This window comes from Furipterus horrens, unplaced genomic scaffold, assembly GCF_987537825.1.
Source record: "Furipterus horrens unplaced genomic scaffold, mFurHor1.1.pri manual_scaffold_11, whole genome shotgun sequence".
NCBI lineage: Eukaryota > Metazoa > Chordata > Mammalia > Chiroptera > Furipteridae > Furipterus > Furipterus horrens.
Genome location: NW_028327181.1, coordinates 11,449,863 through 11,464,605, shown reverse-complemented (window position 1 = coordinate 11,464,605; position 14,743 = coordinate 11,449,863). Strand labels below are relative to the sequence as shown.

General features: G+C 43.6%; 1 protein-coding gene across 4 annotated transcripts in view; it reads right to left on the bottom strand.

The window, feature by feature from the left end:
- Positions 1-14,743, bottom strand: part of CORO1C (coronin 1C) — a 73,394-nt gene that overhangs the window by 34,451 nt on the left and 24,200 nt on the right. For all 4 annotated transcript variants that reach the window (XM_090290815.1, XM_090290816.1, XM_090290813.1 and 1 more), the window contains exon 2: positions 13,739-13,938. In XM_090290815.1, coding sequence (XP_090146941.1) covers positions 13,739-13,933 — 195 coding nt within the window. In that variant the 5' untranslated portion in view covers positions 13,934-13,938. The remainder of the gene's footprint in view (positions 1-13,738; positions 13,939-14,743) is intronic.

The window sequence follows — 14,743 nt, the reverse complement described above, 5'->3', positions numbered from 1 at the left end:
GAAGTAATGCTGAAATTGGCAGCTGGTCATCAGAAACAAGGAGTTAATAAAAAATTATGTCCTGCAAACAGCTGCTTCCTCTAGTTGTGACATGACCGTAAATCCTTACAACAAATAAAACAGGGAAAGGAGAATCATATCGCAGCACAACAGAAAGGGAATTGAAAAAAAACGTTGAACAGTGATAAAGAAACAAGAGGCAAAAGTGTGAGAAAACTGGCATTTTAGATGTACAGCACAGGATGTTCACCACACACAGCGACAGTGGTCTCAGCTATCTTGCTTTCAAGGGCTTATCTCTCTCTGTTTTCCTACCCATAACAAAATCAAATTTTTAAAAAAGCACAGCAGAGTTCACCCAATGAGTATACATTATTGAAAGGGCGAAGCTGAGCAATTACGAGCCGCTGAGAGAGCTCAAGTACACGGAAACTGAAGGAAACCATACAATAATGGCCTTATATGGTAATGAGGACACATCATTTCTGAAAGACATTTTGCACCAGGATCTAAATGAGACTGCATTTCTCATTCAGACCCATGACATATCCTCATTTATCATCCAGTTACTAAACCAAGGAGTCCATGTCTAACTTGCTGGACTGTGAAGGACCATCCAGAAAGACATCCTCTGAGTCACGGTGACGACACAGCTTACCAAGACCTCTCAGCAGCAAATTTAAATGACTGCTGAGGCTGGAAGGAAGGTTTACAAGAATTTAATGCCTGCTTTTAATCTTTTTTCACTAAATGGTGACATTTTAAGAACTACCCATCCATTTTCCAAGGCTTACATATAGAATAATTTCATTTACTAACAGATCAGTCCACTGTTTCATTAGGGATGTGCCACCTCAGCTGCACCATCTAGACTTCCCTCTTTAAACAGTTTTTTATTTACTGATTACTTACTAGTCCCAATCACATGCCATAGGAGAACTTTTATTGTACTTTTTCAGCTAAAACTTCAAGTGGTGGGCATTACCAGCAAGTCAACTCAAGTGGTAACGACGACCAACATCAAGGTCCCTGAAGGCGCTGGCCCAGAGTCCAATTCCAAACTTGTGGGACGGGAGGGAAATAGGTCAGAGCACTAGCTTACAGACATTATCTAAAAGATCCAATGGCCCGCCAGGGGCCAAGCAACATGAGCCCCAGGGAAAATTCCGCCTCCCAAGTGTGCGTGCAGCTGGCACAGGAGAGAGGTGTGACAGCACAATTTCCATGTGGCTGGCCCGAGCGGAGGCTGATGGCTTTGGCGTGTTCCAGCCAGCAACCCTCACAGTGGCAGAAATCCCCCTAGGCACCAGCACTACCATTTGCTGGAGGTTTGGGGAAAGTCCTCAAACGTTTCAGAGCAGGAGAAAAGGAAACAAAAAACCTCAGCAGAGCTCCTGGAGACCCATGCCTCAATTAAACCCACGGTTAGGCAACACTTTACACCAATGGGCTTTTTTCCTTTTAAAAAAGGGCGGAGTGCGCATGAAATAAGAATTTAAGCATCGGTCAATACATAACTTTAACTGCTCTAAGAGGAAATGTTTGTAATTTTAAATAACATGGCAAAAACATTCCTCCTTAGGCATACAAAATTCAATGTAGCCCTCATGAAATATTTCTAGTTGTAAGGATATTTGCCACAATTTCAATGGAAAACCACCAATGCTTCCACTTACATGTAACACTGTCTTATTTCTCACGCTTCACTTAAAAAATGAGTCCATACTTAAGTGTACTCATCCTACATGCCAGTATTGTGCAATCAACACATTCTAAGTATATACTAACAAACATGTGCAGAAATCTACTCACAGATATGTTTCTATAAAGGAGTTCCACTCTGAGAGGTGTTTTTAAAGAAGTAATGGTGTATAACAGATGTTATTCGCAGAAATTATAACGTACTCAACTTCTCAAAATTCAACATTGGGATGCTTCCAATATGACCTATGCATGATATTATATTAAAGACCATTCAGAATGATTATTACTTAATATAAGAATGGCCCCTCACATGGTAATTGTTTTCCATCCACACTTTAGCTTGTTCAGTATTAGGTTGAAGACGTTACTAAACTGGTGCTAAGTAGAATCAATCTAATAATTACTGGTTCCTTCAAAATGTAACACACTGTTAAAGCCACACAACACTACCTAACAGCCTTATTCTTTCTCATAACTAACATGTTTTCATAAAGCTAATAAACTCCCATGGTGATACAAAGTGACACACATTAATTTTGGCAGTCAAATCAAATATTACCCTTTAAGATGCTCAAGGTATTCTACATAACATTTCTTTCTAGTTAACATTCTGCAGTTCAATCGTAGAGGCCAAAGGCCTTCTAGGGCGCTGGGTTCTCATTGCTTTCCAGACTGTCTCCCTTAGCTAGTCCAGCACAGGCAGCATGCCAGTACTTTTCCAGCTTCTAATCTACAGTCATCTTTTTATCTAGCCATTTTACAATCCATTATTATAATCTGTGTTTACTACCCAGACTGATTACACCACCCTCTGATGTAAGGGCCTAAACAGCCCTCACCCATCCTGACCCAAGGAACAAGATATAAAGATTCTGCAAACTGTTCATCCCCACCTTATAGTCACAAAAGTTGTCATTTTAGGAAAAAGTGCCAATCAAAATCACTTTATATGTCCACATTTCAAAAAAATTTATACTGTTCTTAAATTAGATCTCTTCAAAGACATTGATAATAACTCATGACTGGCCTTGGTGTAACACAATAAGAATTTTTGAACTCCCAGCAAGGATAATGGTTTGAATCAAACATGTGCTCGGAAGCAAAGGAAAAGTTTCCAGCTCAGGCCTAAGGGCTCCATTCACACTGTGCAGAGTTCAAAGGAGTCAAAAAAGGATGTCTATTGAAGTGGGTTTTCCTTTTTATTCAACTTCCTTTTTCTTGTAACAGTATTATTTATGCGGATCCGTGTTCTGCTGAAATCTCTTAAGGCATTGTTGCCCCACAGGGAAGAGCTACAGTGACTGGTGGAGGTACAAGGAGACAGGAACATAAAGACTGACACATGCCAAGACCTGACCTGTTGACAGGCTGGCCACTAAAGGGACAGCTCAAGGCCCAGGAATAAAACATTCTGAGGAGGTTTTACTTTAAATGAGCCAGAAACACCGACCTGAGAGAGAAGGTGCTCCCAGTTAAACCATACAGATTGGGTTACCCAGCCCTGTAAGGTAAGCTAGGCGCTTAAGCTGCCAGGGAGGGGCAGTGTGGTTCTGCCGAGGCCTCACCTGCCTGTGAGTGAGAAAGGTGTCGCTATGGGCAGAGTGAAAATGCCCAGCAAATCATTTTGCCATCACGGATTCTCTTTACAACTGGCTTCAGTATCGGACAGACCATTCGTAAGAACCTGAGGGAAGTTACTCTAAAACTATGGATATTTTATTATCAGAAAGCAAAAAAGCAGAAGAGTTAACACTTCCTTAACCACGCCTAAATCCGCAATAGCAACCAGAGAAGCTGTATTTCCTAACTTCCTGACTTAACAAAATATTTATAAAGTAAAAACCTCATCATTGCGGACAAGTAATTTCATACGACACTTCCAGTCGGAGAACAAAAAACTAGGAAGCCAAGAGGAGGCAGAATCGAGTCAAAATAAAATTCGGCTTCAAAACAAAAGCTGAGAAGTAAAAGAACCATCGATGTAAGTACAAATACAGGAAATGAAAACAAAGCATTCCGTATCAAATCAGAAAGGAGAGTGATCGGTTGCCTCGCCCCTCGCACTGAGCAAATAACACTGGAGATGGTCTCCCCTGCGCCCCTCGGACAACGATGCAGAGCTCCAGGGCTCCCCCTCCCAGTCCTGGCGCTGCGCTGGTTTGCCCACAAGCCTCAGAATAAAAATCCATCCCCCCTGAAGTGGGGGTGAAAAACAAAAAAATTTACAACTATTTTAGGTGAATGCCTTGGGCCCCACGGCGAGGCAGTTCACGTCCAGCAGCAGCGGCTGAAACACAAGGCAGCGGTTGTAAACAAGGCGGCGGGCAGGGCTGGGGACCCAGTTCGGCAGCCCGTATTGTTTACTGGGGCCTGAAAGCCCCGCCAGCAAAGAAACCCCAGTCCCCGCCCCTCTGCGCGCGCCAGCACGTGCGCCGTCAGCGGCCCTCCCCGCTCAGCCTTCCCGGCACGCAGCTCAGGTCCCACCCGTAACTAACACTGGTGTCCCGCTAGTCAGGAACAGATAACGTGCTGCTACGGTCACAGGCGGCTTCTGGGCTAATCGGGACTGCAGAACTCGTGCATTAAACCCCGCGTCTATTTCAGAGGAATCTGCACACGGGAGCGTTTTCTTCGCTGCCTCCCTGGACTTGGGCTACTGTTTATAGCTGAGGGCTTCTGCCGGCAGCACCCGCCTGTGGGCGCTGCGCGGACTCGGGCTCCAGAAACCCGGGAAAGGGTTAAACGGTCCTTGCACTTGACTCAGTGGCTTCCCTTCCTTCCCCCGCACTCCCAGATCCCACCGTTCTCCCGGGGCTGCGCAGCCAATCAGAGCGGGGAAGGCGACTGCCCTGGCCGGCTGACAGCCCCGGAGCGCCGATGGCCATATATGGTAAAAACCGCCGTCAGCGCCCGTCAGGCCCGCGGCCCGGCTGCGGACACAGCAGTGAGCTGCAGCGGCGCGGCTGCGAGGCCGGCCAGGGAACCGCACAAAGGACAGGCTGCCTGCTCATCTCCGGGGGAGGGGGGAGAGGGGGGGGAGCGGAGGGGAGGGTGGAGGCCGTCATCTGCCAGGGCACACTGAGTCACAGTCACTCACTGTAATCAAAAATAGCCCCGGGGCACATTGTGAGGTTCCTTCTGCCAGGACTTTGTGCTCCATTGTTAACTGAGGCTGAGTACTGCCGTCCCCCCCCCCCACTGACTCCCCCCCACAGCAAGACCATGGAGAACAGAGTCGCTGGGAGAAAATGAAAAGGCCCTTCTGTGGCACTTCATGTGATAATGAGGCCATGCGGGGCTCACTGGTGTGGCTGGCAGCTCGTGACATAATTTGGAAGTCATTGTTCTGCACCTGGTGCCCCCCACACACACATACAGCCCGCCTCCCAGCGCTTCACAGCCCACACCACTGGCAGTTTAAGAAGGTGATCAGGGCATCAGGCAGCGTCCATTTCAGTAGGCAGTGAATGGGCATTCCAGGACACATCAGGACACTGGCAATGAATAAAGTCCGCTGCCCAAAACGCCAAAGCCCCCGCGGGCCGAAAGCCCACACCTGTACACAGGGCACCGGCACTGCTCCCCTTGACCAGACGGAGCGCCGCCGTTGGTGGGACCGGAAATGGCCTGTCAGCGGTGCACAGTAAGGGGCGGGGGGCGCGGCCAGTGCACATCCCGCAGGTGCTGGTTAAAGGCACCGTCCGGACACGGCCGTTTGTTTTGAACGAGTCCGGGAAAGAAGGCACCGATCACCACGGCGCCTGGCACGAAAAGAAGCCCTCAAAAACGTGCACTGCTGGGAGTTCATCATCCAGGCTGTTTCCACACAAGGCATGGCGTAGACAAAGTACTTTCCAAACCTGAAGACAATGTTCCGAGCTGACAGAATCAAAGCCCTGACAAGCTACTGTTTTTGTTATTAAGTCTTCTAATCCCAGAGAAAGACGCAAAGAATTAAGTGTCAATTATACTGCAGTTTCTATACCAAAAAATCTTTCAAAATCAGTGGGAAAAAATGTTAATCAAAAATATACATGTACAAATCAAATAGACTCAGAGACCTAAATTCTAATCCATGAAAGGGCCACAGCTCTGGGCACGTACTCAATTTGAGTTTCAATTTCTGCAGCTGAAGACAAGGCAGGACAGCAGCCCCAGCACGCACAAGAGCTGACACTGTTTAGGTGGGGGCCTCCAAGCACAGTCTGCCATTTCGGAGTCGCATTTTTAAGACTATGACATGAAGTCACTATCTTTTCCTGAAGCTGATACAGATGAAATGTGCAATGCTGTTCCAGTAATAACTATAATAAAAATAAAAGAATAGTGCTTATTCTGGTTCTCCACCATAAAATGATCACAGAAAACACCCATTCTGCACTATTTCCAATGGAGGCGAAGGGGGAAAAGAGCCAGGAAATGTGATTTTCTTTCAAAAAAGCTATCCCACAGTTCCTCTTAATCACCCTCCAATCAAACATCCCACTTTTCCAATATTAGCAAAGTGCACCTAAATTCCCAGGTTCAGGATTGTGAAGGAAGAGCATGGCTCCCACCCCATTCTTTGCTCTCCCAGAACAGAGCATCTCTTCTAACCCATCAGTTCAGTGAATTGCTGGGCTCCTCTTGTGTCTCACCTCTAGCTCCCACACACAGGAAAAACCTGAATTCCAATGGAATCTCTCTGTGATGTCTTCCTTGACTTCTGAGCCTCAGTTGGAACTCATCTCTCATCACTGTATCAGAGCACTTTGTGCGCACACAAAGCTCCCCATGGGAGAGATCAAGGTCAACTGTTAACAAAGCTTGTTAAGAGCAAGAACCCAACACAGGTCATGGCACAGAGCAGACGCTCAAATGTACAAGGGACGAGTATGTGAATGAATAAATGTGACTTTTTAAAGTACTGTTTTAGGTTTCACTAAAGCTTAAACAACTGGCTCTTTATATATGCTCTGTTAATATTATTGACAATACTTCTTAAAATAATTTTTAAAGTAAAATAATGCAATTAAGTTCATTGTGAAGCATTTTGGAAAAAGTACAGGTATTATAAAGAAGAAAATAAAAATCACCTTTAGACTCACCATCAATATTAACAGCCCAGACTTTCTCCCAAAATCCAATGATGTAATTTGAAATTATATATGAGATAGTGACTATGACCTTAAAATGAGTTTTTTCAGGTTACATGACAGTAACATGGAACATAAGGATATTGCCATATAACTGATTTCTCTTGCTACTGTACAGAATCCACCAATTATTCATTAAAGATTTATTTAACAATGTTGTGTATCTACAGGTATTTATATATCTACTTTTTTTTTTAGGGAGAAGTGGAAAGAGTGCTTAAACCTACCAGGTGGCCTTTAGGTCATTGTGAAGTACTCGTTTACTTGTGCGTTATGTGACCTAACATTATGAATCAAGCACCATATTCTGAGAATACATGTATAAGTTATCAATTGCTGCTTACTCTAAAACTCAGCTAAAAACAATAAATATTTATTATCTCACGCAGTTTCTGAGGGTCAGACGTACAAAAGCAGCAGTCATCTGGGTGGTTTCAGGCTCTGGGCTCTCCTGAGTCAAGGTGCCAGCCAGTGCCACAGGATCCACTTTCAAGATGGCTCACTCACGTGTTTGTTACGTTGCTGCTGGCTATTGGGGGTATGTCCTATGGACCTCTCCACAGAGCTGTTTGGAACATGGAGGCTCCAAAAGACACAAAGCGGAAGACGATATGCTTTTACGACCCAGCTACCAAGCCAAACTCCACCAACCACAGCATATCCTAGTGGTTATACAGGTGGCCCTATGTATAGTGATCCCTCACTTATCGTGGGTATTACGTTCTAGACCCCCTGCGATAGGTGAAAGTCCGCGAAGTAGGAACCTTACATTTATTTTAGTATTTACTGTACAGTACCGCAAAATCCTGCGATATAGCGAAAACTCCGGGATAAATAATTAAATATAATATTTTTTAAAATCCCGTGATATAGAAAGGGGCTACTGTAATATGGGAGGGAGCCACACAACATGGGCATGAACCCAGGAGGTAAGACTCACTGGAGGCTACCTTAGAGGCTGCTACCACAATAGATTGCAGAGTAAAACCAGATTTGGGAGAACTTGTTATCAGGAACTACCAATCAAACAGCCATCCAATTTGCATCCTCCATTCAAGTGACTGTCAGGAGATCAAGAGCAGGTCACTCTAACCACATTGCCCTTATCAGTTAAGTAACAAAGAAAATAATTATAATATAATGTGATAACGTAGCCTGTGATACTAGCAGCATGGACAGCAGCTAAGAGGACCCAAAGGAGACTCCCACTGTCTCAGTGGGTTAGAAATAACATGTGAGTTGGACACTGAACAGTTAGAGGAAGCACTTAGAGTACTGACTGAAATGACTCAGTATTTCTTCCTCAATAAATATGGCAGAAAAACGCTCCAAAGCAGCCCTCATCAACCCAAGTTCTGTGAGAGAATTAAGTCCTAATGTCCTAAGGCAGCTGCTTTAAGAAATTAATTTCTTTCCTGTGCATCTAGAAGGCATAGCTTTATCCCATCCTTGGGAGAACAAAGAAAATATTCATTGAAATGATTTTCTTAGGGCTGAGTTTTTTAACAAAACCCTAGTTAAAACTACAAAATGAATTAAAAAGATAGTTTACAGACATAAATATAGCAAGATCTCAAATATTCCTACACACAGTTCCTAAAATAAATGGCAGAAACGGAACTGTATATGAGGTATAATACTGATGCAGCTATACTGGAGGAAAGAAATAGTGACCCAAATGGTCAACAGAGACCTGGCCACACCCGTCCCATCTGGGCCCAGAGCAGAGCTGCTCTCCAATGCAATTAAAGCGAGGATGAAATTAGCCATCACTCCAATACCCTCAGGTAAGAAGAGTCAAAGGAGGAAGGGAGAAAGAAGGGGAAGGAGCCCTCCAATTTGCATCCTCCATCCAAGTGAAAGTTAAGAGAGCAAAACCATATAATTCTAACCAGCTCCTCTCAGCCTTATTGGTTGAAGTTTAGAATTTACACGTTCACTGTGATCTGAAGGTTTGGTGCATGTGTGCACGTGCACCTAACCACAAACACTGGTGTGTTTGAATGTCCCACATGATTCACAACAGGGATGGGAATGCCTCAGTCCCAAATCACGAGTGTGGCTACTCAACACAGGAGAGGTTTGTTCATGCCCACGTGGTGGAGTGCTAAGGGGCTGGGACAAGGCAGTTTATGCAGTTGTCCGGAAAAAGTCCCTATAGCCAAAACCACAAAGCCAACTTCTGTTCAGCAAGACTGCTATTACTCAGCCTCAGGAAGAACAAAGAATAAGAAAATGTACTAAGCCACACCTTGAAAAGTCATGACAGAATGGCATGCCTAAGCTTGAAGGAAGCATTACAAAAGAGGTCACGTGTGCTAATCTAAATCGCCCCACCTCAGGGCTGAGCACTTTCCATATTCCTCTGGCAACCACCTCTTCGAATCCTGCTTTCTCTAATAAATCCTTCCTAACAAAAACCTCATAAACCACGCAGTTAAAACGTACATTCATTCCTAAGCTTCCCTCTTGCTGTGTATGTGTTTTAATGTATTTGTCCCTACTACTCTCTCCATTTTTTATTTCAAAGACAGACCATGATTCTCCCAGAATCTAACTACAAACCTCATGAAGTTGTAATAATAAGCCCTGTTTACTAACACTAATCAGAGAAGGAAAACTCTGACTCCAAAAAACCTCCGCTGCCTTGCGGCATACCTCTTCTGGGGAAAGGCTAAGGGAGTAAACCCCGACAGAAAATCCGGAGCCGGAGTCCCTAAGGCGGTTTGACGTTGTAGTCAACACCGGCAACTCCTGCGGCGCACCTGAAGCCAAGCTGTATCGACTCCGTCTTTCCCTTGGACCCTTCAGCTGCGAAGAGAGGGGGGGTCTGCTGCATGGGCAACAGCAGACCCTCCATATCACCCTGCCCAGGCTCTGTAGCTTCAGCTCCACTGGAGAGGACACTCCAGCGTCATCGCAAGATGTCGATTCAACACGGGAGGAGACAGATGCCATGTCACTCCCGAGTCGGACTGCACAGCCATTCTCGGCGGTGCAGATGGACACTTAAGAAGCTACACCATCGTCTCTCGAGACGGACGGCTGCCGACGACGACTAACACTAATTAACTTTGAAGACAAATTCACAGAAGACCATGTTTTCAAATGGGAGCCTTTCTCAAAGTGTCACAGTGCATCTTAAGATCAATAATGGACATTCAATATTAATATGTACAGAACCATAGCATCAGCAAAACCAACCTGCCCGTCCATTAAAAAAAATACAAAAACAAAAACAAGTGAGGGGAAACTTACCAGAAGTTTCTGAGATATTTATTAAAAATCATACCCCTAATTGAAAAATAAAATAACATTAAAAAAAAAACACACCCATCTCCAAAAGTTCATGTTTAGAGTAATCCCAGACTGCTATCAACAGTTACTAGAGTGCAATATACTCCCTAGAGCATCATTTCTTGTGATCTTGATTTCAAGCACCACTTCATATTATATGTGAGAATTTAGTTCTTCACTTTTAAACAAAAGCAGCACCTCATTATAAAACTATTTCAAAGTTGCTAAAATACTGAAGTTGTAGGAATCTTTTCTAAGGCAAAGCTCTACATTAAGATTAATGGGTTCCCCATGTACTTGGGGTCCCCACGATATTTATCCTTCAAGGCTGCTAAGAGAAGACAAACACCTCAGTGCCAGCAATCTTCTGGAGGAGATGAAGAAACGGACCACGGTGAAAACTGGATGCAAGTGCTCCTGGGAGGCAGAGATGCTGGCAGCCAGGAGACACTTGGTTTATAGGTGACCAAACCAACTGAACATGTGTGAATAGTCAAAAGACAACGAAAGACTTCGTATTGTATAAACATCTATAAAAATGTAAAACTTATGACACAAATATTTATCATTATATCAAAATTAGACAGGGACCAAAAGGGCCGTCAGCAGACAGAAATGTAGGAGGTTTCCTGACAATGTGGAACATAGTTCTATTTTCTAAGAGTGACTGATGCCCAGTTTAGATAACTAGTCAAGAGACAGGGTCTTAGGAAGAAAAGAAGGGAGCGTCACCTGACACTACAGGGCTCCCAGGCTAGGCCCTGCCATCGTAGTAGATCCTTCCGAGAGCTCCCTGGCACAGAACTGTCTACGGGGCCACAAGACCACTCACTCTCCTTTGTTGGGCTCAGCCTTGGCTTTGGTGGAAAAGCAGCCACAAATAAAAAGGCACCTATTTTCCAAAGTTATGTGTTGGCGCTAAGGTGTGGGGAAAAATGGAACAACAGCATGGCCCTTGCTAAATTTTGGGTACCAAACCAGCTGTATTAGAAATCATTTTATAACTGAGAACCATAGAAGAGTCACTTCTGAGATTACCTAGAATTTCCAAGGCAGAAAATCCCTTTTATATACAGCCCCTCATGTCACAGATAGAGAAATGGACAGACTGATATATCCATGTCCCACTATAAGTTAGCGACTGAACCCCTGGCCCTGGCTCCCCAGACCTGTGATCTTTTCTCTATGCCACATTGACCCTAAGGGCTAAGTACACTTTAACACACAAAACTCCTACATAGTACATGTAAATCCATCGACTGTAAGAAGTCAGTAACCCCAAGTAATGACCTTATTGACTGTTGTTGAGCTCAGTTTATACCAATGTTACCTCCTTCAAAACAAATTAATATTTAAGGAGCAAAGCCACACAGACAGCATTACAGCCTGAGAAAGAAAGACCTCTGAGACTCCTCCAAAAACCAGCACGTCATCCAAACATGACTATTTTTAAAACGACTTATTCTATCCTAATTCCTGTATAGCTGGTTAAAGAAAAGACTAAATTCTATTTATTAAGTGTAGGCCACTTAATGCAAGTGAAAACCAAACTGTTAAGATCCACTTAGCTTAGGCCTCCCTTAAATGGCATAAATGAAAATCAGTTTCCTATGGTTTGTAAAAGCAAAGATGGTCTCACGGAGCCTTTTGGGGATGTGGAACTTGAAGAGAACTGTCTGAACTCAGAGGAAGATTAGCCATTTAAGTTTATTTTGGGCTTCTTAATTGGCTTGTTTAATTTCTTTGAAGCCAAGAAGTCTTAAATTTATCTCTCAGGTCTATAAAAGATGAAATAAAAACTCTTAACTCCTCCCTGGCCGGGTGGCTCAGTTGGGTGGAGAGTCATCCCATACACCAAAAGGTTGCAGGTTCAATCCCTGGGCAGGGCACTACTTAGGTTGTAGGTTCAATCCCTGGTCGAGGCACATATGGGAGGCAACCAATTGATGTTTCTCTCTCTCCCCTCCTTTCTCTCTCTCCAAAAAATCAATAAACATATCCTCAGATGAGGATTTAAAAAAACAACAACAAAAACCTCTTACCTGCAAAACAGATCCCGGTACTCCAGTGCCCTATCTTGGTTGACAAAGCTGAAACATCTTCTTGGCTGGCTACCATAAAACCCACCACTAAAAAAATCAGGTTTTCAAATGCTCCTTGCTCTTAGTGAACAAATAAACTAAAAAGTTGTGGAGACCAAATGTAACTAGCATTAAATTCAAACTGCCACTCCAAGATCAGGTTTAAGTACAGTTATAATAGTGTCATGTGTTATTTGCCACTAAGCAACGTTCTCCAAAAAAATGGAAGTATCCAAGTAGAAAAATTAAATTTCAATTTAATGAAAAGATTCTCCTTTAAAATATCATCAACAATTCTGCCAGTAAGAAGATACATTTGAAAACACATATCAAATTTGTTCCCCAAAGGGAGCCATCCCCTATTTCTGTTGTGAAATGGTCCTATTGTGTAATATTACATCAATCCAGCCACTAAAGTCAAAATCAGATGTTAAAATAAAACAGGTTAGTCATTAGCATCTGAGAGAAAGAAGAAAAGTACAAGAGAACTGGAAGTTTTCCAGTGAGTTTTTCCTGAGGAAGAAACGCCAAAACGGGAAAGGGTACTCTGACAGAAAGCCACTTTACTGTAACCACTTTCAGCATCACATGGTCCATACTGATGAGACTGTATTCCTAACAGGCATGGCTCACTCAGGAAGACCCACTGTTCCCCCCCCCCCTGCAAAGTGGAAACAGCTGTAACATGACCCAACACCTGCATCCTCACCCGCACTGAGCCCTGATCATTAGAGCTCAGGACTCGCCAAGCTTTTTCCTCCTAAAAACTAACGAGAAAATTTCTCTTTCCAGGTTCTCTCTCATGGCAGCAACCCCCACCCCCCGCCCCCAATTATTTGTGATTCTGGGATTTCCTGTTAAAACAAGTACAGATTTTTATCTACAATATTCAAGAACAGTCAGAAAATCACATTATCTCTTATCCTCTCTATTAGAGAGGGCTCTCTGGATGGAGAAGGGAGGACTGGGAAGCCACCAAAGTAGGTCACGCGAAACGCTTTCGGTAATGACCTTTATTTCTACCGCCTGTTAACACTGCGTAGCTCCTATGATGAAACTTACTATTACCCAGACTGGAAATCTGCATTACTGAGGACATTTCCTTGTGCTCTCATCCCATTTGCCACTCAAAAAGCCAAGAAGTCTTGGCCTCATGACTTCACACCCAAAAAGATGACCTTAGAAATTTCTGCCCTTTTAGAAACAAGTTTGTAAACTGTACTTTCTGGAAGAAGATGTTTGTGAGAAGTAGATGCCTGCTAACCAAATCGTAAAAATTCCTTGTTTGCCCATGCTCACAGCATCATTATAATAACCGTTTTTTATCTACAGTGGGCACACCCAGAACAGAGATCACCATTCTATTTCATGATTCTCTATTAGAAAAAACTGATGTAGTTGGAAACTGTATGGAATGAAACCTCAGTTGCATCAGAGTGTAATGGTGTTGGCAATCATACAATTCTTAGTGAACTGTCAATCATTATGGTGTTTAGCAGAATGGAAAGTCAGATTACTTACCTTGTGCAAAGGGAGCACAAGGAACGCGCCTCCCCCACTTGCTTCTACAATTATGGCAACAAATCTGGGATTGACAGCGCAAAAGGAACTATCCCAGGTCACTCGAGAAACCCGGATGTCATCGTAACACTGGTCATTTTTCACCGCTTGTCCAAACACATGCCGAAACTTGCTCTGTCGTACCACTCGCCTCATTGTGTCTGTAGAAGAACAAAAATTATGTTACAATCACGTACCTAACTGCAAGTTTTACTTTTACAAATGAAAAGCTCCAAGTAGGAAAAAACAGAATGACATGTATGGCATTTTGTCTGCTCTCCCAGAAAACAGCCAAATGGCAAATCCAAAATTCCTTTAGCAGCACATACCCGGAGAAAACTGAGAAAAATGCGTCAGGGAAAGAATTACAAAGAAATGAAAAATTCCTAATTCAAGGTCCAGAAACTGCTCATCAGTTTTAATTTCAGGGAAAAGATCAAGCCACAGAATGAAGGAAAATTAGCCTTTCAGGACTGGGTGGGAAACGAAAAATAATTAACCCCAGTCCTCCCCTTTTATAGATAAGAAAACTCTGAAGTTAAGTTATGCGGTGTATTTGAAGTTAAAGAAACCCTCTCAAAGAAGTTACAATATTGTGGTTTTTTTCCTCATTCTGCCAAGGTAAATTTTTAGGGTTTTGTTTGTTTTGGTTTTTTGGTAGGCCGCTGAGAAGCTGGTTTGATGGGAAGAGGATCAATTCAGCATCCCTGGCATAGGACAGATGCTAGACTGAGGTTTGTAGAAGAAAAGTAACCTGCCCAAGGTCACTCGGCTGGTCACTGCCGGATTCCAGAGACTGAGGTTTCCTGGGTAATTTTTCAGTTTTAAGCATTTTCCCCAGACATCAGCACTTTGCTGTCTGAGAACTGTGCTCACTCACAAGTGTTTCCATAAGACCAACTACATGTAGTGGAGAAGTCAAGAAATATTAAGCAACCACCCTTGTCTTCAAGAGCCTACCAACAC